This window comes from Protobothrops mucrosquamatus, unplaced genomic scaffold (genome assembly GCF_001527695.2).
Source record: "Protobothrops mucrosquamatus isolate PMUCROS unplaced genomic scaffold, P.Mucros_1.0 scaffold1139, whole genome shotgun sequence".
In the NCBI taxonomy this organism is placed as follows: Eukaryota; Metazoa; Chordata; class Lepidosauria; order Squamata; family Viperidae; genus Protobothrops; species Protobothrops mucrosquamatus.
This window is the reverse complement of record NW_015387357.1, coordinates 89913-117477: the sequence shown is the minus strand read 5'-3', so window position 1 is coordinate 117477 and position 27565 is coordinate 89913. Positions and strand designations below refer to the sequence as shown.

General features: G+C 36.6%; 1 protein-coding gene across 1 annotated transcript in view; it reads right to left on the bottom strand.

The window, feature by feature from the left end:
• The window catches only part of CCDC148 (coiled-coil domain containing 148), a 125477-nt gene that overhangs the window by 23138 nt on the left and 74774 nt on the right, over window positions 1-27565 (bottom strand). Inside the window, exons 2-8 of the mRNA XM_015820533.1 lie at window positions 22198-22249; window positions 21380-21501; window positions 10534-10637; window positions 9991-10064; window positions 9340-9494; window positions 7383-7478; window positions 7104-7285 (exon numbers count right to left, since the gene is read on the bottom strand). Of these exons, the coding sequence (XP_015676019.1) occupies window positions 7104-7285; window positions 7383-7478; window positions 9340-9494; window positions 9991-10064; window positions 10534-10637; window positions 21380-21501; window positions 22198-22249 (785 nt within the window). The remainder of the gene's footprint in view (window positions 1-7103; window positions 7286-7382; window positions 7479-9339; window positions 9495-9990; window positions 10065-10533; window positions 10638-21379; window positions 21502-22197; window positions 22250-27565) is intronic.

Below are 27565 nucleotides of genomic sequence, written 5' to 3'. Positions count from 1 at the left end.
GCTTTAAAAAAAAAATAATAATCTAGGCATAGTCACTAATTGCATTCCTCAGACTGTCCCCCCAAAAATTCTATTTCTCAAAGAGGTGTTACAGTCACCTTCACTTTTAATATGAATTTGTGCATAGAACATGGCATTGGAGTCAATAGCCTAAATGGCCGTTTCAAACTCTAGGATTCTATTGTTCTAAATTCCACTTATAAAGATTATTTTGCACTTTACAAGCAGCAGTGAAACTGGGCGGGCACATGCTCAAATTTCCCCCTTCTGCCTCTTTTTCTAAGTACATTTATCTTCTTAGGTTTGATCCATTAGAATCTTGGGGAGAAAAAACTAGCAAAGTTACATGTGAGTGGCTTTTCTACCAGGTATCTGTTGCTGTTCAAGTTTAAAAATGGATTTTCTCTATGCAATAGGATCCACCATGCTAAGCCAAATGCCATATCCCTTAGCATTACCGGCAACTTGTTTATCATTTTTATTACACTGACATCAGTGAAAATGTCTACTAAGGGGATGACATTGCCATCCTATTTACTTTGAAATACATCCTGTTGATCTCAGCAGAACATCTTCTAAATAAACTGAGACTATAATCCCACATACATTGACTAGGAGTAATGCCCACAGGACACAGAATTATTTCTGAGCAAACAAGAATAAAACTGTGCCACAAGTTTGACTTTTTAAAATGCTCAAGCTTATTGATGTCTCTGATATTGTTGCATTTTTTACTTCTGAACCACAATACTCGATATTTGTTGCCAGAGTTTAAAGTTCCTGTTAAAAATTCATAATTACGTTGGACACCCTGGGTAGAAAATAGAGTCATTTATTGGAAACTCATATAAAAATAAGGTATTTTTCATTTTGCTAGGATATGGTTTCTTTTTAGAAATATTCCCTTAAGAATAAATTTTATATATTATATATAATCATGTGAAAAAGTTAGTACACCTTTTGTAAAGTTTAACATACATGGACATATAATTTTTTATATTCATTTAAACAGTATGAGAAAGGTGATGCAATTCAACAAAAAATACTATGAAAAATTGACTTTGCAATCATTTATTCAACAACAAAAAATTACAGAAATGCCATTTCCTTCTGGGGGAAAAAAAATTAAGAATATCTTTGTTCTGATAGTACTCTACTATTGCTGAAACAACCTCAAGCAGACATTTTCTTATAAATGTCTACTAATCTGACACTGACAAGGAAGAATTTTTCACACTCCTCCAAGCAGAATTTTTCCAGCTGTGCAACGTCTGAGGAGTTTCTTGCACATACAGCCCATTTCAAATCAACCCACAGCATCTTAATGGAATTTAGATCCGACTTTGACTGGGCCATTCCAGGACCCTCCATTTCTTTCTGTTTTTCAGCATTCTTTGATGGATTTACCCTGAGCGGTATGGTGACGTAGTGGTGAAAAACTCACCTCCCACTTGGAAGGTTGAGAGTTCAATCCTAGGTAGTGGCAGATGTTTTTCTCCTACGGTGCAAATAAAAAGTATCTGCTGTGGACTCCACATGGCATCAGGAAGGGCATCTGAATCAGTAAACGCTCAGCTCCATCCAATTGCCCTGACTCAACCTGAATTAAGGATTAGAGGGTCATAAAATGAGAGTTTTGAGGGATTTACTGTAATGTTTAGAGTCATTGCAATATAGCAAGGTCCACTTTCGGCTCAGCTTTAATATTCTGACAAATGGCTTCACATTATCCTCAAGCACCCTCTGGTACGATGAAGAAGTCAGACTGGCTTCTACAATGGCGAGCCGCCCAGGCCCCGATGCAGCAAAGTAGCTCCAAAGTGTCATTTTTCCACTAAATGCTTTACATATCAAGTTCTTCTCATGAAATCCTGTCTTTGATTTTTGATAAACATGTGTTCTGATTATGTGGCCAAATAACCGTCTTTGCCTTGTCTGCCCAAAGCACATTGTTCCCAAATTCCTGGACTTTGCCTAGGTATTCATGAGCAAATAAGGAGTCCTGCCCTGAGGTTCTTTCTGGACAGTAAAGGCTTTCTCCTGGCACACTTTCCATGTAGATCTAACTTGTGCAGCTTCTAATGGTAGACTCATACACTTTGACATCAATAGTGGAGAGAGTGACCTGTAGATCACATGATGAAATTCTGAGATTTTTAGAGACTGGACTTGCTGGGAAGGACTTGTCAATTGTTTGAAATCTTCTCCACTTGTAGGCGATTTTCCGGGCAGTGGAATGATTGATGTCCAATTGTTTGGCAATCTGTTTTAAATACCTTCCTGGATTTGTAAGCGTCTATAACCTGTCTGAAGCCGCAAAGTAGCCTTTTGATCTTGGTATGGCGATACTAAACACTTCAACAACAAAGAGCAAATCAAACTAAGTGTCTGAAGTTTCACAAGACAAATGCCTCCCAGATTCTCTCTAACAAAGTTCTAATCATTTGCACTGACCTGATATTTAGATATTTGAGGTAGTGATAAATATGGAGGTGTATTTATTTATTTATTTATTTATTTATTTATTAAATTTATATCCCGCCCTTCTCCTTGCGGACTCAGGGCGGCTAACAATCGGATAAAAATACACAAATAACATTACAATTTAAAAATTAGTTAAAAAGGAAATATTTAAATTTAATCTAATTAAAATATAATTAAAACCCCTCTAAAAGTTTCCCCTAGGCCAGTCCCGCAAGCTGGAATAACCATGTCTTAAGGGCGCGGCAGAAGGAAGGGAGATCAGGGGGCAGTTCATTCCAGAGGGTGGGAGCTCCCACAGAGAAGGCCCTCCCCCTTGGGGTCGCCAGCCGGCACTGTCTGGCTGACGGCACCCTGAGGAGACCCACTCTGTGGGAGCGTACAGGTCGATGGGGGGTAATCTGCGGCAGGAGGCGGTCTCGAAGGTATCCGGGTCCGATGCCATGGAGCGCTTTAAAGATGANAGTGACCGTGCGTACTTTTTCCGCTTGCAAAAGTTGCATTTATGTTTATTTAAATTATACAATGGACTACAAAATGTAAATGCTACATTATATTTTTTTAATAATCTATCAATATTATTGAAATGAAGATCAGACACCTGCATGTTGAAATACATTGAAAAGGGCAAAAAAAATTCAATCGGGTATGCTTACTTTTTCACATGATTATATGCTTTGAGAAAAACAAAGGTATGAAATGCATTACTGTGTAATGAAATTAAACATTATCAATTTAAGGCACATAGAAAACAAGAAACAAACAATTTTTTTGTTCTGGCATTTCTCTCCCTTTGTCTGAAAAGTGGGTAGCATTCCGTATTTTACTAGTGTTTCACATTCAACCATATTCTTCTCTCCTCCCCATTTCTTCAGATTAACTTTCCACAATAACAAAGCTCAACATATCAATTTGGGAGAATATCATTCCCAACATGGTGCTTTCCACAGCATTCTGCCTAGTCCAATTCTCTGTGCTGCTGTTTGGTGACAGTAGTGTACAAACAGAGGCACAATGAATCCATACTTGCACAAAGAGATAATACATTCCTTGTTCTGGTTTGATAAAATGGGTATCCTCTGCCACAGCACTACAACAATTAACAATGTGAAGTTCTTCTCCCAGATCTTAGTGTGATTCAATCAAAACTGAATTTGCAAGATAATTAGAAAATCAAGAAGAAGGCAGGGAAAGGCTAAAAAAGCTTCCAAAATGGATGATTATATGAAGATGCTTTTGCCTAGATAGCCCAGTACTAACTATCCTGGCTGACAGCAAATATTCAGGAATTCAGGCAGTGCTTTCTCCAGTTCTATCACAAGATTAGACATTTAGCTAAAACATTAGTCATGCAAAGTAAGTGCTCTCCAACTGATCTATTTTATTTTTCTCACAAAATGGCCAAGGAGACCTCCATTATGATCATGGGTATGACCAAACTACTGGCTTTATAGTTCACAGAAGCACAATAGTATAATCAAGAAAGTGTCAGTGAATACAAATAAGTATGTTTAGAATGAGTGGCTTAAAATTGCCTCCATATTATGTTGATTATATATATATATATATATTTAGTGATGGCCTTAGTTGAAACCAAGTTACAGCTGGAACATTTGCTTAGCATGGTTTCCCCTTTGCCTTGTTCTGCCAGGCTGCTAGATACAGATTTATTTTTCTTTTCTTTTTCCCTTTTCCTCTTCTTTACGATAATAACCAATTTGGTTTGGTTTGTTTTTTTAAAAAATCCCAATTTATACATTTTGCTAAATCATGCCTTATTTAAGCAAAGTTTATTGATTAAATCAAAACTGACTTGGTTCTCAAATAATTCTAAGCTAATCAGAATGTCTGAGTTCACACAGCAGCAGTAAACCAAATCCATACAATTCATGTTAATGTGATATATGACCCATGTCACAGGCACTAAAACGCAAAGTAATATACTTATGAGGATATGGATACATGCATACACATATGTATATATGACAAAGAACCCACATGGCTAAGAAACAGTGATACATAGATATCCAGATATATATACACAGAAACAAATATCAACTAAAAGCAGATACAAACATGCCTATATTGTAAGTCACTGATGGAGAGAATGGCAACAATGGAAGAATGTAATAGATAAAGTCTTGGGGATCCCAGGGAGCTGACATAGTAGCCTGGAATTAAAGGGAAGGCTGGGGTAGGGGGCAGAAAAAAAATCATGGAAAACAGAAAGACAGGAAAAAAATGATACAGCTGCAGCCCTCATATCAGATATGCTAAGAACAAGATTTGCAATAATTGTGGTAAGTTGGGCAAGAATCTTTTTTCCCCAAACATTGTAATTTTTATAACAATTTTTACTGAAATTTAAAAAATACTAAGATAAATAACTAATGCAAACTAAGAATATTCAGAAGCTGCAGCTGGTGCAGAGTGTGGCAGCATGGGCAGTTGTGGGGGAGGGCAAGAATGGCCCAGCAGCACCACTGCTGCGAGCTGCATTGGTTACCAGTCTGCTTCCAGGTACAATTCAAGGTGTTGGTGATCACCTTTAAAGCCCTTCATGGCATGGATCCAGGTTACTTGAGGGACCATCTCACTGCACTGAGATTGGCTCATACCACTCATGCCAGTAGAGGAGGTATGCTGTGGGTCCTGTCAGCCCAATTATTCCAGCTGGCGGGGTCCAGGAGGAAGGCCTTCTCTGCTGTTGCTCCTACCCTGTGGAACATCTTGATTCCCCAATGTGAGGTTGGGACAAGCCCCCAACCCTCCTATCTTTTCGTAAGGACCTAAAGACCTGGCTCCGCCAGTTGGCTTGGGGCCCCAGTGGAGCAACAGCACTGGTTGATTGAATAATAATGAATACCACCTACTCCCTCCCCCCACTCCACCCCGCCCTCCCCTTGGTTTTAATGTCTGATTTTAACTTTTTATGTTATAACTGTATATGTAACTGTAAGCTGCCTAGAATTACCGTATAGTAAAATGGGCGGCCAATAAATTTTATGAATGAATGAATGAATGAATGAATGAATGAATGAATGAATGAAACAAAGAAAAATGTGCAGAAAGAAAAAAGGGGGTGAAGAGATACAGACAGATACAGATACACACACACGTATACATATATAAAGAAATGACTTCTCTCTTCATCAAGACAAGTACAATTTCAGTAACTTATCATCTTCTCTAACATTCAATCAAAAAACTCTTCATACCATATTCATCTTTTATCTTGTAACAAATAATACTCATCATTCAATCTTTATCAGCAGGTCCATTAAAAATTACCAGAAATAACTTTATATTTAACCCTAAAAAAGTAAATCAATTTCATATTCCTTTACAAAGTCACTTATACTTTTTTCTAAAAAGGCAACAGAAACCTCTTCCTCCCATATCTTATAACTGTAAACATATTTTAAAGCCTCATCATTCACATTTAATTTTAAAAATTCCATTAAGAGCTATCAGGAACAACATAATGAAATTTAATTCCTTCAAATTTTGTTCCACAAATTAATTTCTTATCATCTTCTCTTCATCTCATGTCAGAAACTCCTTCACACATTTAACACCTTCCTTCAATTTTAATACCACACTTTATCACTTTCTCTAAAAATGTAACAAAAATCTCTTCTTTCCATATCTTATCTACACACCAATCATTAAAGCCTCCTCATTCAGTCTTGGTCAAGAAAAACCCATTAATATCTGCTAGAAAAAAATTATAAACATTTTAACCTGGATCGAATAAGCCAACTTTGTAAACCTTTTTTATGTTTTAAAGGTCAGTGTTTACTTCTTTTAAGTAATATTCTAAAAGCTGGGGTTTTTTTCATTCTCTCTCTATTTTTCTCAGGAACTCCTTCATAAGTATCACTTTTGTAAGTGCAAAATAAGAAGGTTGTCCAAGTCACTCCTCTGAGCTGAAATGCACAAATGCTGGGATTATCAAAGGTCTTGTTATGAAAGACCACGGGGATAACATAAAAACTATTCCAGCAATTAATCTCTTGAATTTGAGAGATCGAGGGCTAGGCAGTAGAACTACTCAGTGAGACAGCTGGAGACATTGTCCCTCACACCACCACCAATCTCAGTTTTCCTGACATAAAAGGTCATTTGAGTTTTAGCGTTCCAAATCCCTGAATCTGCCATAGTATCTAAATAGATTCAGTTGAGTAAGATTTTCAATGAGACCATCTAGGTCAATAAATCCAAGTTCACAGAAGGAAAGACTCTGTAATTGTAACTAAGTGGGGATTGCTCGAAATCTATGAACAGGTTTAGTTGTCTCCGAATAAAAATAAGTTATAAAACAGGGGAGAAAACATTACATTTATACTCAATTTTATGATAGCGCCTGGTATTTCAACTCCTTTGAACATTTTTGCTTATTATTTCAGTCCAGGCTTTTTAGAAAAAGGCAGTTCTCTCAGCTGTGCAAATAGTTACTGACTACTTAATCTCATTGAGCTGGACAGAAGGTCAACTATGCATGATGCTCAGCAAGGCATTCCCCCCCCTTCCCTTGGTAAAGGCAACTGCAATAGCAGAAGGTTCCAATACCAAAACATTTTACTTAATCCTTAAACAAACATGAATTCAGATTCTATTACCTCGCTATGGATTTTAAGTCTTCATCAGCCTCTTGGATCTTCAAAGAATAGTCATCTGCAAGTTTATAAAATTCAGAAAACACAGAAGCCTTCAGATCAGGATATGGACACTCCAGCTCCAATAACTGTGGTGGAATCTCAGGTGCAAATGTAGTCCTTTCCTCTAAAGTACATGCCAGGGACTATAATAGAAATAAAGACATTGGGACCATCTGCCACATTCTTGCTAATCTAATTAAAATCACTTTTTTTAAAAAAAATAAAAATCAAAGAACTTACTCCATCTATAAATTCCTCAAGCTCTTTTTCCAAAGCTATTCTTTCCAGATGAAGCTTTCCCAAAATTGCTTTCTGTTGTTTCTTCACAAACTCTATCTAGTTTTGAGAAATATTGTATTAATGAGTAAAAGTAGACTGAATGTTGTAAATGTGGTCCCGTGTATTGACAAAACATCACATTGCTCATTGATTCATTCTACTTTTATCCTATCTCTTTTCAAAGAATTCATAGCAGTATAATGCCAAAAAAGTTATCCCTTTATATATCATCACAAGAACGCTATAAAGCAGGTCAAATTTAAAGAGCTAGCTGGTCGGAGATCCAGATTTTGCCTGAGTGGGAATTGGACCTAGGTTTATAACCCTAACTTTTCTGGTTCTTTCTTATATATTTTATTAATAAGGTAAGACTGACATACACAGTATAAAATCCTAAATTTGCTAATGTAGCATGCCATTAAATCAATCTGACTCTGAATCCAATACATTAAAGCGAAGTCCAAAGAAAAAAATAATTAGGATCAGACAAAACTTCCTAAAATAGATCAATACTTCATTCTATGAAAATCCCAAGATTAAGGCATACAACCAGATACACAGAATAATTTTCAGAGAACATTATGTGTATTCCTGTTATACAAAATGGAAAGCATGTAGTACTGAGTATTTGGACTGAAAAATATTATTCAGTCTTTAGAAATTGCTGTATGCATGTACACAATTATCACTCACACTTTTTCTAGAATGCACATGCATTTATTTTGTATAGGTCAGACCAAGATTTTAACAAACAAATCAGACTGAATTATAGTATGTACAGTTTGGTCTTCCCTGCAAAAAAGCTATGTAATTGGATGTAATCGCTCTGACAACTGAGAATCAGCAGCCATTTTTACTTTTGCTTCTAACATGCCTTTTCTATTCTTTTAGAGTTCAGATGTAGAAAGGGGGGGATGAATGCTTGAGGGTTTAGCTACCCATAACAATGCAGAAGTGTGGGAACTCAAGGACATGGTCTGATAAGATTTTGGCGGGCTGAGAGGCTGGTGAGAAAAGCCCGTGTCTTGGGCTTTAATTGGGGAATGTGATTTATGACAGTGTTTGTGGGATGGGAATTGCAACTTGTTACTTTGTATCTGGGAGGAGGGAATCTCAGTTTTGGGTTCAACTATGTAAGTGCTGATACTTTGTTTCCTAATAAAATGTTCTTTAAGGAAGAATTCTTGCCTTGAAGTTCTTTTACTGGTTTCATCTATCGGAACCATGACATTCAGTCTATGTATTCTGCAGTAAACCAACGGCCAGCCTTAACATTAACATCAACTAGAAGATTATCCCTACGTATCCCTGTGCATTCCACCCCCAAAGATTTGCCCATTTTATATAAAAATCCAAGACCTGTGTTTACAAATGCTGATTCACTGTCTAGATTGATTTGGATTTGTGTTTTAGGAATTTGTTTTCAAAGTTGAAATGTTTTTGAAAAGAATGAGGAGATATGAATCAGGAGAGATGTGAGAAAATCTGTCCCATCAGCAAGTCGACATGACCAATAATAGGAATGATGAGATTTATAATTTATTTGAAGGATCACAAGATCTATCATCATGGACACAGAAAAAAAAAATCATGGTGTCCAATCTCAAATCTACTGCAGTGAATGATGGTACCCCGAAATACAATACAAAAGATTATGTTCAGTAGCATGCTATCTCTCAACATGGCTAACAGAAAACAAGATTAAAGTATCAGAGGGAGAAAAGAAACAGTTTTAAAAAGCTGGATTCTGAAATTAGTTCTATGTCACATATCATACTGATACCTTGATTGAACAGCGTATTTCTTTAAAAGTGCAAATATAATGCAATTGCGATAATATCAGTGAAAATAGGACAGAAGATCATCCATAGTAAGATATAGGAGGAAAGACCATCTGCAGCAGCACTGAATAACTAACCTCTTTTAATACAGCATCTGGATTAAATTGATATTCCACACTTCTGCTGTTGGTTTGCATTTCCAATAGTCTGTACCTTAAATCTTCCCTTAGCTGCCAGACAGGTTGCACTGTGTTTGCTTGAAATGTATCCAAGCCTTTTGTTAATTTATATCCTATTAAAAGTTAAATAGAAATTAGGGGTGTTGCTCAGTTAAAGAGCTAATTAATAAGGGTTTGTCAAACAATAGCTTATATTATAGAAAAGGAAATTTACATTTTCTCTTCTTGTCTCTGAAAAGAATAAAAAACCCAGGCTCCCAGAAAAAGAAGGGATTGAATACAGCATAATATTCATAGCGTGGTATGTATAGTATAGGGTGTAGGTCTTTTCCTGCTGTTGTATTATGCATGGTTATTGGAGAGAAAGGGCACAACAGTCCATTGAAAAAAGCAAAGATTGTTCACTCAATACTCATGCCATCTGATAGTGGATTTATTTCTAAGAGGAAAAGTTTCTTCTTAATGGAACTTAGATGAAAAACACAGAAATATGATTTTTTTTATTCTTGACCCACTCTCCTTCTTAATCCTTACATTCTTCTTATCTCTCCTTCTTATCAGTAACTACATAATTTAGTAGTTTAATCCAGAAATTGACACATTACTTACGCAAATCCCACAAGTCGAAAAAACATTCATTTTCTTCATCAAAGACTGTTTGAATTTCAGATTCTAATTTCTGCCTGCAATTAAAGGTTTCAGGTCAAGTAAAATATACTCTTTTCCCTTGTACCCGATTTGTATGTATGTGCGTGCGTGCAAGTGTGGGCGCTTTTGGGTCACTAGCCTTTTCTGATTCTTATCCCAATTCTTCCTTCATGTGGGAACTCTATTGGTAGTTAAACATATTCAGAATAATCAGAATTTAGAAGCAGATTTAATTCTATCTAACCAGCCTGTTAAGAGTTCCCAGGGGCAGCTTGCAATCTGTACATAGAAACTCTGTACAGACTCTGGGTGCAATCAGGTCTATTTCTCCTCCCCAACAGAGTTTTTCCATTCTTCTGGTTCCATAGATTAATAGCATAACTGTTTCAGGGTCATTTGAGGATTTTCTTATCTAAAACAGCACTTTCCTTCAGACTCTGCATATGAAGTTTTGTTCATCGCTTTACCAAATTTTCAATTACTTTATTCAGCTTTATCACTTACCTGTTTTCATGCAATCTTTTGTGCTCTTTCCACCATACCTGGCAATGGCGTTTCAGCAGCATTTGTTCTTTGTTAATTTTTGAAGCATGCTGTAATTTTTTAATCTAGGTACAAGATTTAAAGATATTTTATTAATAATAAATATTGTTGAGGCATCTATGAAGAAATAGCTAACCTTGAACAGGATTTATGTTTGATTATCCTTGAAAGTCAGTGGTTCATAAATATTTATTTAATATCTTCAATTGTCTTTCAAGATTGTGTCCTTGCCAAAAGGGCCTCATTAATATCATAATATTCTAAAAGACTTTAAATTTAAACGGTTTTAAAAGAAAGTCAGTGGTTCATATCTATTATTAAAAAGACATCTGTTCAATAAACCAAGATAATGTATATACTGACCATCTCTATCTCATTTTCTGGCAGCTGCAAAATATGCCCAGTTGTAAAAAAAATAATTTAAATAAAATTATTTTTATCAAATGCAGTATTGTTTTTAAGATTGCAGGTTTTTTTAATAGATCAATGGATACAAATCTTGTAAAAAATCCTTTACAGCAGCATAGTAAATGCTATTGAATATACTTTTGTAGTTGTATCTATATTTTTATTCATTTATTTTCTATATTTCATTTATTCTATATTTATTCTATATAGAAATGAAATGTGCAATTAACTGATAGTCATGAGGTCACAGGTTAGACAGAATTTATAGCTCCACTCTGTCATTTTCTGACTTGCAGTTATGCAATTAAAAATACCCCCAGAACTTTTTTCACAAAGTTACATTAATGAAAAATGTTGGAAAATCAAAATGATTTTTTTTGTATGAAAGAAGCCTGATTCTGGTGATTAAAAATTACTAGGCTAACCCTATGCTCCTATTTTTAGGCAGAGTACACACACCATATGAAGTCATGGCTTGATTTAATATACTGTAGTGTAGTTGAACTATGGAGATATATTTCGCACAACACATTGTCATAAACTGTAGTTTATTAACCACAAAGGCTGATCCATGTATCACACTAAGCCAAAACAGATTAACTATTGGCTAGATCAGTATGTTAAATCAAACAGTCCATTTATATATTACTAATGTGTGATTTTTTTTTCAAACAATTTGGTGGTACTTTATGCAAACTAAAAGTCCGGCTTGCATATTGCTACATTTCCATATGACTGAATGGAACTCCTAATATAATCATAGAATTTTGCCAAAGTCTTTCCACAGGTATTTAAATCTGAACCATTACTTTATGACCTAGGGGAAAATATAGGCAATGTGTTCCAAAGAACAACAACAGAAACTTTCAATTTTATTTATTGCTAAAATTCCATTTTCTCCATAATAAACTTTGAATATTATTGCCATGTGTTCATTTGGAATGGTAGAGATACAAACAGGATGAATAGGAATATGGTTCACTCTTACACAGTTACATTTATTTCTTAACAGGGAAACAGCTTAACTAACATATATTTCTACTGCCTTGCTTAACTTACTCTGCTATTTACACTACATTTTCCTATTCGGCTACTGTTTTAAGCTTTTTGTAGCTTTGGGTACTGAATCAAACCATTAAACCATCTTCGCTAATATTTGCAACTGCTTCCTTAAGTGCTGCTGAAATCATTTTAGCCATTAATTTGCTTTCACTTTCAGTCAAAGTTTTTACAACCTTTTTAGTCTAGCAGTTATCAGCAGATACTCTAATCTCCCCCCCTCTCTCTTACGGGCACACACACACAAAACACACACACATACAGAACACACACACGCACACATACAGAACAATTACTTTTCAGACTGGATGAGTCAGTTTTTCTCAGCTTAAAACAGCTGCCTCCATTGGCCTCTTCTTGGTCCCCCAACATCTCAGTTCTTTGGTCTCCTGCACTGTCTTCTCCCTAGACTAGGGGTCCCCAACCCCCGGTCTGTGGACCAGTAACAGGCCACAGCATGCCAGCAACTGGTCTGCACAAACAAGCAATGCCCCATCCACGAGATGCAGGCAGCACACAAAACCACGCACGTCCGCGAAAAAACCTCTCTCCACGGAACCGGTCTCTGGTACCCAAAACGTTGGGGACAGTGGTGGGATTCAGCCAGTTTACACCACTTTGGCAGAACCGGTAGCTAATTTTTTGTTGCCCAGGCCCAGAACGGACTTCCAGAAGTGGCATCCATCCACACAGAGAACCAGTTGTTCACATATTTGAATCCCACCACTGGTTGGGGACCTCTGCCCTAGACTTTTCTTTTTTCCAACAAAACTATGGTCTCCAAGCACACACAGACAAAACCACAAGAATGCCTTTGCTTATATTGGGGTTCTTTTCAGGTGAGCAGGCTAGTACAGTGGTGAAAAAAAGTATAGTAATTCTAATTGTTTCTACAACTGTTGTGAATCAACTTGCCAGAACTTATCACTATCAGAGAGGCGGTTATTTTTACTTTACTTTGGCTTCCAAGCAAGAACATTAGGAAGGGTCAAGTCATGCTTCTCTAATAGCCATTGATGGGAAAGAACAGTTCATATCCACCAAATTCTTCTAGACCAGTGATGGCGAACCTTTTAGAGACCGAGTGCCCAAACTGCAACCCAAAACCTACTTATACATCGTCAGGTGCCGGGTGGGTGTGGCCCATTGGGTGGGCGTGACTGCGGTGGTAACAGCAGACTGGGTGGGACTAAAAAGTTCAATCAATCAATTCCAATTTTGCAAGATCTGTTTTTTTCCCGCGAGAAGTTGAAATTGACTGATTGATTGAACCTTTTTTTTTTGTACACGGCGGCGGAGGCCTAAAGTGAAAAGGTTTTATAAAACCCAGCTGAAGGCCTAGGACTGGGGTGACGGCGTGCGTGCCCACAGAGAGAGCTCTGAGTGCCACCTCTGGCACCCGTGCCATAGGTTCGCCACCACTGTTCTAGACAAACTTCCTTCCACAATCATATCCAAATTAATGGTTCCTAATAAGCTTGGGTGTGTGTGAGTTCTTGCCTACTTAATGTCCCTCTTCTTGTAACAATCTGCTTTTATATAGAAATGTTTAATATCAGATATGGCTTAATCTAAGTCTTTTACTATTTGTAGTAAATATTATCAGAAGTGACAGATGCATCTACAGCCAGAGAACCAAAGGAAAGTCTTTATGTGCACAGGAATGAAAGGGATCCATATGACAACCAAACTAGAACTCACAGCTTATTAAGAATTATTAGTTTCACAGGGATAAAATTGTTATGCGTTGCCTTACAACAATGAATCTATAGATTTTCCATACTCCATTTAGTGAACAAAGATAGCATACTTCTTTCAGACTATATTGCTACCATGACTACTAACATCCTGGCATTTATTTGTCATAAGGAATAGATTTGTTGAGATTAGCTGTTTTGGATGGGAAAAAAAATAAAGGTAGTTCTTGATTTACAACCCTTCATTTAGTGACCTTTTGAAGTTACAACAGGCACTGAAAAAAGTGACTTATAACCATTTTTCACACTTAAGACACTTAAGACAGTATTCCCACAGTCACATGATCAAAATTCGGACACTTAGCAACTGGCCTTTATTTCTGCAGTGTCCCGGGGAGGGTCCAGTGATCAGCTTTTGCGACCTTCTGAGAAACAAAGTCAGTATAAAAACTGTGTTACTACCACAGTGATTCATTTTACAACGATGGCAAGAAAACCACCACAGTGATTCATTTTACAACGATGGCAAGAAAAGGTATAAAAGGGGGCAAATCTCCCTTAACAAACTGTGAAGCTTAGCAACAGAATTTTAGGCTCAATCGTGGTCGTAAGTTGAGGACTACCTGATCCAGTGATCAGGAGATAAAATACTTAATAGACAGCATGTTATCATTCATACAACACTATTTCATTCCAAAATTTAAAAAAACAGATTAAAGTATGTTAAGAGATCAAGAGATCATTAGCTGTTTTAATATATATTTGTTTTACAGAAACAAAATGGATTGCATTTCTACACACTTGATTTTCAGGTAACAGGGATTATCAGTCTCCATCTGTTATTTTATATGCTAAACTTGCTTATGTGAATATTTATTTATTTATTTATTATTTAAATTTATATACCGCCCTATCTCCCTTACGGGACTCAGAGCGGTGAACAGGCAATAATAAAAATCACAATAAATATTGAATAAAAAGCCTGCTCTAAAATATAGCAGAACTCTTGGTTTCATTTTTAGAAAACTCTCTGCCTAACCACTCACTATTCACATGTTTGCTACAGATTTCTATTACACGATGCCTCTTTTTAATTATTATGCTATATAGGAACTTATTTTCAACGACAAACAGTTTTTGGACTGTCCCTGATGGAAATATTTGTGAAAAATGAAATACTAAGGGGAAAATAGTTTACTTTTAAAGCTTGCATGTACTGAACTGCCTTTGGCTTTGCTCTTCATTGAGAAATAGTATCTGCCATCCACATGTATCATTAGAATAAAATTATAAAATGTATGGAGTATCCATTCTAGCCTTTCTCCCTTGTCACTTCTTTGGATAATACAGCTGTTCTTTTTGCAAGAACTAATCTTTTAGTTTTTATGGTGTGTACTCAAAATCTGTAAATATAGATAGAAGGCTTTTAATACCATAAAAGACAAGGTGCAGCAGCTTCACTTTTACTTCTTTAATGGATTTTTAATGCAAAGCAAAAAAGAAAAATGAAACAGAAGGGAAAAATTCAGAAGAGTTACAATGAAAGTGATATTATCTAGATATCCTATCAAATTCTATGCACAATAAAAGCCTCATCTTAAGTCACTTTATGTATTTTATTGATTCCGAAAACCAAGAATGGTTTCCTATATGTATTTAATTACTATTTATCCGTCTGTATTACCTGCTCAGTGCAGAAAGACAACATCTTCCTGCTACTGTGCACCTCTGAAATAACACACTTCCACATTCCATCTCAGCCACTTTTTAGTGGAAAACACATGGATGCATCTTACTATGCTGTGGGCATTATAGAGAGAAAACTCACGAACAATATTATTATTATCTGTTATAAAAGCTATTTTAACTGATTTCCAAAATATAGAGTATACGCTCTTAAAAACCAAGAAGTTAAAAACAAAATTATACAGGTAGTCCTCGAGTTAATTGAGCCCAAAATTTCGGTTGTTAAATGAGACATTTTAAAGTGAATTTTGCCCCCTTTTGCGATATTTGTTGCACACGTAAGTGAATCACTGCAGTTGTTAAGCTAGTGACACTGTTGTGAAGTGAATCTGGCTTCCCCATTGACTCTACTTGTCAGAAGGTCGCAAAAGGGGATCGCATGACCCCAGGGAAAAGGCAACTGAGTCAATTGCCAAGGGTCTGAATTTTGATCACATAACCAGGGGGAATGCTGCAATGGTCGCTAAGTGTGAAAAATGGTGATAAGTCACTTTTTTTAAAATTGCTGTTGTAACTTTGAATGGTCACTAAATGAACTGTTGTAAATTGAGGACTACCTGTATGCAGCCAAAAGTGATGGAAAATGAAAACAGTAGAAACAAGATCCATTCAGTGAACATTCCTACAAAGAAGATTGAGAAATAGCATTCAACAGGGCCCTAAAAAGATGCAACAGTACAAGTTTTCCTTTCTCTTTCAGAATTTCCTCCTATGTCAGTTTTGCACTTGATCTACACATCAGAAATAGGAGAAATTCCCAGGCTTGGATTTTTATTCTTTATGTGTGAATGCTTCTTCATGTACTTGGTATTGGTTTGGTACATCGTAGGCTGATAATGCTGATCTTTCATAATAGCATAATTATTGTCTCTGAAGCAATCCTGGCAAAAGAGATATATTCTCAAGGCTACCATAGAGCAATTGCAATTGCATAAATACAGACTGGATTAACACTGGTTTTTTTTTAAATCCATTAAATTATATAAAATGGAATTGGACTACTGCAAGCTGCCTCTAAAGCAAGCAAGCATGTAATCACGTACTTACCATTAGTTACCAAGACCCCATCAAAAACAACAATCTGGTGCTGAGTCTAATAGTGGTCTTTTGAAGCCATTTCCTCCTTCATAGCTCATTCATTAGTCAGCCTCCAATGGTTATTAGCAGTGCTTTTTTTGTAAAAAAAAAAAAAAAAGTTGCCGGAACTCACACATGTCATACAACCCGCCTTGCCTACCCTACAAGGTTCCATCCAAAAAAGGTGCCGGAACTCCGTTCTGGGCATTCTATGACAAAAAAAAGCCCTGGTTATTAGAGACGGAATATCTTCACTGCCGCACCATACTCCTGAAATTCTTCAAAACTCCATCTACCCAACTAAACCAACAGCAGCAGGCACATGACTGGGGTCCTCCACTGAATTTGGCCCGAGGGGAGAATTCAAAAGATAACATCCAAGTGCTAGCTAGAGCAAGAGATCTTCCAATCAGAGCCATTAAAACAGAAAGAACACCTGAGCTGCTTCTGCCAAGAACAACACATTTCGCTTCATACTTGTAACAAAACAGACCCGTTTTGATCTGTCTCTTAAACAGAACTTCTACGGCATCCATGTTTGGGCATGAAATTCTCCAAAATAGGGATTCCATGTACAGAAAGATTTATGGGAAGGAATACTTTGTACATCCTTAATAAATTATATTATAAATTATATTGCAGTAGGCAATAGCATTTGACAATTCACCGCAAATATATATTTCGACAGATTTTTTAAAATATATCATTGTGTTTTAGCATCACTCTAACCGTCTTTTACACCTATTAATAGATAAGGCCATTGTTGTGTTCTCAACTTTCGAAAACGAGAAGAGCCTGTAGAACTATCTAGTACTGAATGGGAATGTGAAATAATTGAAAATGAAGGACTGTATAGGTAGCTGGTTGAATAAATGCTGGCACATGAGCAATGAAATGGGGAAGGCTAGAAATACGTGAACAGAAAATCCTTAACACGTTTTTCTAAAGCAGCCACATGTTTGAAAACAATGGTTGCTTTCAGTTTCTTCTATTCTAAAACAGAGCAGCTCCCACTGTTTTCCTGATTACATAAAGCAAAAATAATTTGCTGTTTGCCACTATGAGTGCCAAATCAGTAAAATAAATTAAATTAAATCAAATCAGGAAATTAAATTTTCAGAAATACTGGCTTCAGTATAGTTATGCTAAACGAACGGTGCTGATAGGGGTCAATAACATGAAACAAAACTACCCTTAGAGAGTAGTATTTTGTGTGCTTTCTTTGCTTTATTCTTTCTTGTCACTCAAAAATGGGGTTTTTTTTTTGCAGCTATCTCTGCTTTATAAGTAGGAAGAGCCACTTAACTGTAGCTGGTACAATGTTTTAAGAAATCACATCTGTTCTAAATAAAACAGAAAAAAAGGATATGGATATAGATACACAGACAGACAGACAGACAGACAGAGGGACAGACAGACAGACAGACAGATACACGAACCAAAGAGATATTAGGATATGACTTTTCATTAATATTGAAGCTAGCAGCTTCACTGTTCTGTAATATAGTAACGTTTTTCTTGCCAATATACAGAAGTGAAATTATAACTTATATTTTTTGGCTGTGCGTATTATAGAAGGGGCGGGGGAGAAAACCATAGGGAAGGATGCCATCAGTTACTCCATTTGAGAAAGTGACACATCTTGCTGTAATCTGCAGCCCCCCCCCCCTTTCCTACTATCTCAGTATCATGCATTTGAATGACACTCAGGTTGTGAATATCAGAATTGTTGTTATAGCAGAAGTGAGACCATCCTAACAGGGTTAGACTGTTATCAGCGGCAAGAGTTCTGGCAGGGATATACAAAGAACTGTAAACTAAATCATATGTCCCCACAGATTGCTGTGCTGCAATTCATAATAGCTAAGCAATCACAGCAGTTGCCTGGTCATTGTGTTTCTTACTGAAGTTAAAAGGACAAACTCTTTCCTGTTTACACATTACAATCATTTTCACTGCAACCTGACCTCTCCAAGTTATGGAAACATACTGCCTCATATATTATGACTGCTAATTATAGCTTATTCAGATTTTAAGCTACTTAAGCATTCCTCTATATGAAAAGCTAGGGCAAAATATCTTAAACAGAACCTAATGGCTGCTTATTAGAACAGCCCATTAACTCATTGTGAAATCACTGGAGGTCCTCATATAGTCAAACCAGCAGTGTCATTGCACAAAAAGCAGGTATGAACAAGCTCAGGTTTCCAAATTCACGAGGGGAAAAAAAAGTCTTTTTGTAAAGAGGAAATGAAGCTCAGGGAAGAAACCATTCAAAAATGTCCACTGAGAATCAAATGTGCATAATACAATACAGCATGTTGGTTGATTCTTAAAAGGGGAAGAGTGAAGGGAACCTAGAAACTGAATGGAATATTTAGAAAAGAATATGGTTCATTGACGGCACCCTAAACAGGATCAATCTGAGCTGCAGCATTTCATGGCAAGCCCATTTATTTGAAAATATTAAGAATAAATCAATTAAATGTAACATTGTTGTTCAGAAGAATGCAATCCTGTAATTCTGAATGCTGAGACCTTCCACAATATAGTGATTGTGTGATATAGAAAGCTGGATTAAATGGACCAGCTGAGCTCTTTATTCAATTTACCTTTGATAAATGTGCAATTCACAGTGACAAGGAAGCAGTTTCAAATGTCACCATGTTCTTGTGCTGAAAATTATTTGATTATATTTTCTCAGGCTAGTTTATACTTACTAGTAGTAGCTGCCTTAGCGTGGAACAGATCGAGTTAGGTTGACAGAGATTGGATTTATGTAACATTATGAATTACCTATGATTTGCTAAAAAATTGCAGTTGGTTGGGCTTATATGCCAGCTAGGCCATACAAATCATGGTTTACTAATTACAACCATTGGGTTGCACAACATGCTAAAATAAAACAGGCCAATTTATGCCTTAATAAAATGAAATTGCTTTTACAGTAATTAATGTATTATGGTGAAAACAAAAGGAATATTTTTTTCAAGTATTATGAAGGTTCAAAAAAAGAGCAGAGAGCATCCTAATAACGACAGGATTTACTTAAATTCGCAAAAATATATGTTTACAATCTATATTTTTACTGTTAACTAGAAAGTTAACAAAACTGAATAAGCATGCTCTTATGATTTATTACATGAACTTTTTTGCTTTACATTTCACAGAAATAATCATCTCTGTAACCTTTATGACAGGAAGGAAGGAAGGAAGGAAGGAAGGAAGGAAGGAAGGAAGGAAGGAAGGAAGGAAGGAAGGAAGGAAGGAAGGAAGGAGATTCTGTTGTTGAAATGTTTATCATGGTGTCACAATGCAAACTCAAGTTCATAAATGCATTGTGATACTGCATGCAGGTACATAAGATACATTGCAATTCTATGATACATGCTTTATTGCTTTCCTCCAGAGAAGACAAGGGCAAACCACATTCATATTGTGGCCAAATCACCATAGTTGAACTACATGTCCATATAGTCTCCAGAAGCCAACCACAATTCAAATAAGTTTTAGTTTTACTCTGTGTTGTTATATTATTTAATAATTTTATAACCTGCTTCAAACCGAGGGATAAAAAAGACAATTGAATAAATAGAAGAAAAGGAAGGTTTACAAAAGTTTCAAGTAGCATTCACAAATTGCCATGGCTTTTTTTCTCATAGAACGCCCAGAACGGAGTTCTGGCACCTTTTTTGGATGGAACTTTGTAGGGTAGGCAAGGCGGGTTGTATGACGTGTGTGAGTTACGGCACCTTTTTTTTTTTTTTTTTTAGAAAAAAAGCACTGCAAATTGCACATACTCTGTAAGCATCAATACTCAATCAAAGAGATATTACTAATTAATGGCACAAGTTCAGATTCATTGATAAAAGATTCAGTTAAGTTTTACAATTCAATTGTTAATACTGTTACTAATTAGCAATCATTGCTGACTTCCTGTTTTCTTCCACACTCTGCCTAGTGGATGGTGGGATATACTTCAATGTATGCTACCGTGGGAAGTCAGCTCCCCACAGAGAAATAAATATTTATGGGAATATTAAGAGGCAGAAGGATCTTAAAGGCAGAAACCCCTCTCAAGTCTCTCTGCCCCAAACAGAAACCAGGTCTGCAGAAATGCAGATGTGATAATCTTGTCAGAAAGATTGGAGCCAGGAAGCTTGGATTAGAAAGACAAAGATCTCTAGAACCAACAATCCCTCACACCAAAAAATCCAACACAGGACAAAGCCATCAGCCACACCCCCAGGGAAGCAGGATATGACCTTTGGGACATAATAGGATTAACCCACCACCATCAGAATACTAGAAAGGTACATTCAGACTCAGGTCGAAGTTCATGCCACAGGAACGACTCCAAACAAGAGCCCAAGAAGGTATAAAAACCCACCACTCCCTACTACAGAGGTCTCCAACCTTTTGGGCACCAGGGACCAGTAACATGGAGAGAGGTTTTTTCACGGACCAGAGAGGGTGTGGTTTTGTGTGCTGCCTGCATCCCATAGATGGGGCTTTGCTTGTTTCTGCAGCTCGGTTGCTGGCATGCCATGGCCCAGTACCAGTCCATGGCTCAGGGGTTGGGGACCCCTGCCTTACTACATGTGGTCATCTTTCCCAGAGCCATCTTTCTGTCTGGCTCTGCTCTTTAATAAACCACAACCTTCTTTCTAAAGTAGTCTCCATTTTGATTATTCCCAGCTTGGACTGGACCCTGATGAAGATTTTTCTTTCAACACTACTATACGCTAGATCTCATGGAACATTTTTTCATGAACAGCTAGAATTGCATATAACATCCATCATGATTGATAGATTCTTACCTTTAAAAGGATGTTAGCAGACTGTAATTTCTTTGCTTCAGTAATTGCATAGAGTTCTTCATAATCAACAGGTTTGTACTTTGAACTTTTAAGCCCATTTTTCACACGAACAACCAAATTGTCTAGTAGAGGCATAAAACAATTCAGATTGTTGAATAAAATTAAACATTACATTATAAGAAATTTAGAACATTTGAAGCAAACAAAAATAAAAATGATAGTTTAAAAAGTGTGACATTAGGAGGAAAATTTATATTGTCTATACAGTTTGTTTTTCTAAACAAAGTTGTAGTCCATGAAAATGATTGTTACAAATACAAAATAAAAGGAAGTACTCTTTAAGGTAGGAAAATGTGCAGAAGACAACCTACACAACCAAAACATTTAAATTTTAATTTTATTGCTTAAATCACTTACTTATTACTTAAACTTACATACACTTAAACTTCATAAAGATACCCAGTTGAAACTGGGGGAAAAGACAATAACAATTTGTCTTAGATCAGCAATAGGCAGTTGTTCATAGACTACATGCAGCTGTCTTGTCCCAGTTTTGTGACACTCCCCCAAGATCTGAGGACGATAGCACTACAATTACTCAGTTTTGATGTTATACTAGGTATAAATATAGTATATAGATATAGATATGAATATGAATATAGATATCTAGTATCCAAACATTTTGAAGTTCTACGTTGAATAAACCAAAACTGTAAAATATCTAACCTAAGGAGAGGCATTTTTGTTTTGCTTCACCTCAGTTGTATTTCTGTTTCACTTCTAGGCCCCCTATTTTAAAATAAATAACCAACCCTTACCTGTAAGAAATGTTGTATAACCCTGATTTAGATTATTAATATTTGGTTCTGCCTAAGCACGTTATGTGAATAAGGTAAAAAAGTTGGATCCAGATTTATTCATACTTAATCTAAATGCACTGACACTCATCCCACTGCTTTAAATAGATTTGTGTTAAGCATTACAAAAATTCAATCCAATCAATAGTAGAACACATGCCTTAAAGAAACCCATCATACTAAAATACATTGGAAAGCATCTAATAGAAATGAAGTAGCCTACAGATAATCAGTCTTGCAAATTGGTTCTGACTAGCTCAAAGAAAATTAACTTATACCAACATATCTACTTAAGGATGTATTGCCATGAATTCTCATAAATATAATTCATGATGTTTCAGAATCTTTTTTCCAGTTTGATAATGTCAATAGTATACATCTTGATATTCTGGCAAAACCCATTATTTTAGCAATCTCAGCCTTTATTTTAAGGCAGTAAATTGCCAAACATGCTAATAGACATTAGCAAACATATGTCCTTATACTCATTTTTATATACTATCCAGTCTGCATCAGCAAACAATTTATTTAAGGCTGAGTGTAATTCTTATCACATTGCTTGGAAATCAGCTCCATTGGGCACACTATTTTCCCTCCTGACTTTCTTCTTCCCTCATTTTTAAGCTATACAGAAGTACAATAAAAACATTAATGGTTCCAAGTCTTTTAGAGTACTAGATACAGCACTGAACTTTTATTACTAAAAATATTCTCCACCATAGAGCAAAAGAACTATTGGCAGTTTAGAATGCATCTGCATAAAATGCAATCAACTCAGTAGGTCAAACTTTACAAAAGATAAAACTCTACATACAGGTAATCCTTGACTTACTGTCACAATTCAGCTCAAAGCTCCCATTGCTAAACAAGACGGTTATTAACTGAATCACTGCACTTGTTATGTTAGTAACACATTGTTAAGTGAATTTGGCTTCCCACTGACTTTGCCTGTGAGAAGGTCACAAAAGGTGACGACCCCAGGACACCACAACTGTAATAAATACATGCCAGTTGCCAAGTGCCCGAATTTTGACCACATTACCATGGGGATGTTGCAACATTCCTGTGAAAAACAGTCATAATTCACTTTTTTCAGTGTCATTGTAACTTCAAATGGCCACTAAATGAATGGTTGTTAAATCAAGGACTACCTGTAATCTATGAGTAACCAAAATAATTAATCACATTGTAAGGAAAGCTAAAATACAGACATTGAAAAGAGAGCAATCACATTTTTTTTAAAGAAAAATTACCTATATTGCTATTTCTTTGAGTTGTAATAAATCCTTGAAGATCTCTTTCACTCATCTTATACTGTTGAAAAATAAACATATTACTTGTCAAAAAGTGACACCTTTGAATGTATTCACTTGATTTTTTTTTTGTAAGCGGATTTATTTATACAGGAGTTCCTTACTGATGTGAAATCTATTCCAAGGACAGTTATTTTAGTTGTCTAGAGTACATACATTTTATTTTATTTTTCTAATGGATAAAGTTTACTAAAAGTTCAGCCAAATGTGATGCTAAACTTCTGTAATAAAGGCTGTTGACTTTACAAAATAATAAAATGATTTTATTAATATTTACTTGCCCCAAATTCTCACTGAATCCAATAAGGCTTTCAACCAAATACACATACCTAAGATCACAGCTTTAGCAATGAAGAATTCAACCATTTGAGAATAAAAATCACGAACCTTATATAAAATTTACAATGATATAAAAATCCAAAGATTAAATAAAAGCTATAAAGATACACAGAGACGGGGAAAAAATACAAAACTGACTCTTCTCATGTTCCATATTTAACACTGCACTCTTATATATGGATTCCTTTCTATTAGTGAATTTAATCACCCAATAACCTTACAAATCTTCAAAGGATTTCTTACTCTCCTCAATACCCCCATTTACAAGTATAAGACCATACACCCAAAGCTGCACTCTTATATAAGAGACTGAGATTAATAACTTCTTGAAGACTCATTCAAGATGACTCAAAACTACTGGAATTTCAATACATGAATGATTAAAATGTTACATTAATAAGAAGTAAGCAAGTAACATGTATATTGACTGATGTCCAGAAAAAATAGGTCCCATAATTTTTTAATAGCCTACAACGTGAGTATCCAACTTTTTGGCTTACCTGGGCTGCATTGAGTGAAGAGGAATTGTTTTGAGCCGCATATAAAATATATAATATAGTTGTATAACATAAAATCATATATTAATGTTAAAAGTGAACAGTCATGTGGATCAGCTGTCCAAGACCGCATATGCTCCTTGGGATGTGGATTGGACACACCTGGCTGAGAGTTTTATTTTACCTAAGTATATTCCTCCTCTTATACTTCATTCTGTACAATGGTGTGTATATCATGGAGCAGTGATGGCGAACCTTTTAGAGACGGAGTGCCCCAAACAGGCCCCGCCCCCACCCTGTCTGCTCCACCCCCTCACCCCCAGCCCATCCTGTTCCGGTCCCTGCCCCGCCTGCCCACAGGGCCACCCACCATCTTCACAGCCCGCCACAGATTGCCCAGGCGGCCAGCAACACCATGGCAGCCACGCCCTCTGCCTGCGCCCTGCAGAATCAACTGTGCACAATGGGGCACGAGGGCGGAGTCTTCTCCCCGCTGCCAGGCTGCCATGTTCTTGGCTGTGCTGCTCCACGTGTGCCACGCTTGGGGGCGACTCTCCTTTAGGGGGCTGCTGGTGAGGTGGGGGCTGCAGGTGGGAGGCAGGGCTGGGGCGATGGCGCGCATGCCCACAGAAAGGGCTCTGAGTGTCGCCTCTGGCACGCGTGCCATAGATTCGCCACCACTGTCATGGAGCAACCTATTCAAATATTTTTATTTAAGACTAGCTGTACCCGGCCACGCGTTGCTGTGGCTCAGTCTGGTTAAATGGAAAAGAAAGAAAAGAGAAAGCGCATGTTTGTAATATGTTTAATTTCACAATGCTAGCGTGTGTTGCTTTTATGTTCAACAGATGGCGCTGTTTTTCAAAAAAAGCATGTTTTTACCTGTCACAGGTGTGACATCTATACATCTATATAATAGTAGGTACATAAAAACATGCGCGTATTCAAATGCAACATTGTGTCAAAATTTCAAAGCAATCGGTGAAGAACTTTCGGAGATTTAAGATTTTGAACAAACGAACATTTACATTGTCAATGTTGTGACAACAGAACAAATTGTAGCCATCTTACTTTTGTTGTTCATTGTAACTTTCCACTTTATAGTTGAGGTTTTCCTCGTAGACAGACAAAGGGGGGAGGGGGAGGTATGAGTATTCTTAATTAGTTATAACAATTGCAGCTCGGGGTATAATCAAGGTCAATGTGAGTGAAGAATTTTGGCAGTAAAAGGATGGGGGAGAAAAGCCCGTGTTTATTTGTAATTGGATAATGTGATGTGTGACAGCTTGGTTTGGGGTGGGAATTGCAACTTGTAACTTTGTATCAGGGGAGGGAACTTTCAGTTCTGGGTTCAACTATGTAAGTGCCAATATTTTGTTTCCAAATAAAATGTTCTTTAAGGATGAATTTCTTGCCTTGAAGTTCTTTTGACTGGTTTCATCTAACGGAACCATGACATATTGTTTGTAATTATGATGGTATGAAAAAGTAACTTTATAACCAGTCCTTCACATCCTTCACAGGTCTGTGAAGCAATGTAAAGCTGTAGTAAGATCATAAGCACAATCACGGTTTTACTTAGCAACCACATTGCTTAACAACCAAGTTGCCAGTCATCCTGAAAGATAATACAAGGAAAGCTAAGTAGAGATATCAATGTCCATTCCAAAGAGTTTTTGGGGGGATTTTATTGTGGAGTTATTTTGAAAAGATATTGGTGTTGGGAGATGCAACAAATTTAGCAGAGGGTTTGGTATTTGTGTAGGAGATGACCAGGCCGAGCCTGAGGGCAGGTCAAATGCATCATCAGTCTAAAGTCCCTATGCCTTCGAAAGAGACCTAAGTCAAGCCCCCCTTGAAGTCCATTGATTGTTATTTGGCGGCAATTTGCATTGACTGTTAGTAGATCATATTCTTGAGTATAAGTAGCAGGGAATACTCGCAGTGCTTTTGAACTCTATCCTGGCTCCTGGTTTCTTGCACCTGACAATTCCTTGGGGATCAGTTCTCTCCCCCATGCTATTTTCACATAAAAATGAGTTAGTTAGAATTTTGTTAGTGTCTTATCCAAATAAACTATAATCAATATACAGTGACATGAAGCTAGGCTTTCCTAGACCTTTTCTAACTTGGCAAACCTATCCTTATGAAGCAGAAAGTTCCACCAGCTGCAGAGCCTTCCGACTATATGATAATAGTGTAAAGAAGCAAGTTGAATTTCTCCCTCTCTCCCAACCTCTTTAAATGCTTTTACTCCCATTGCATTGGGAAGAAAATGATTTGCATTAGCTGTTCAGCTGACATTAATAATGCGCTAGCATGTTATTAGAGGACATATGTTAGCATGGCAATGTCATTCCAAGCATATATTCTTGCACATACTTGACATACCACAATGTTTGACACATCTCAGCCCATTCAGAAATAATCACCCTCAGAATTAGGATGTGGGAAGAGGGGTTTTTTTTTAATTCTGGATAAAAAAAGAGGCCTGATTCTACCATGTTTGTAGGATATGCTTATAGCTTTCATGGGATTATATAAATAAATAAGCCCTCCCCCCTTAAGTCTGATTAAACAGATCGGGTACATTCTACAACTGTCATGTAGAGAATTGCAAAACATTACACATTTTGAAAAATTTGAATGCATGCACTTCATGAAAAGTTATCATTACTGTATAAGCCCACCAAACAAATAAATTACTCTATACGGATTAGCTTGTTTTTATAACTCCCGTCATTTGTTAGCCAAAAGGAATATCTGATTATATCAATTTAAAAAGAACTTCAGTGAAAACAACAACTATTTTGTGTGCTATTTTCCAGGGAGCCTATGCTATCATCTTTACTAAGCAAAAAGTTGGTGTCTTTCCCAGATGGAGCAGGGCAATAACTAATCTGTATTTATTGATGTATTTAAAATAGCCTCATCTGGAGCCATACTGCACGAACCATTAGGTAGATACAAAAAGTAATCTTTGGTTGGGCTAGTTATCGTGAAGCTGTTAATATGGCAAAAAGATCCCCAGAGAAACGAACAAGCAGTGCATAGGCTATCTTTATATGCTAGTAATTATGCCCAATTAGAGAACAATCTGTGCAATAATTGATCTTAATTCCACTAAAAGCACTTTTAAATCCCATTCTTCTGGGCAAAGCATAATGCCATGACAGTTTA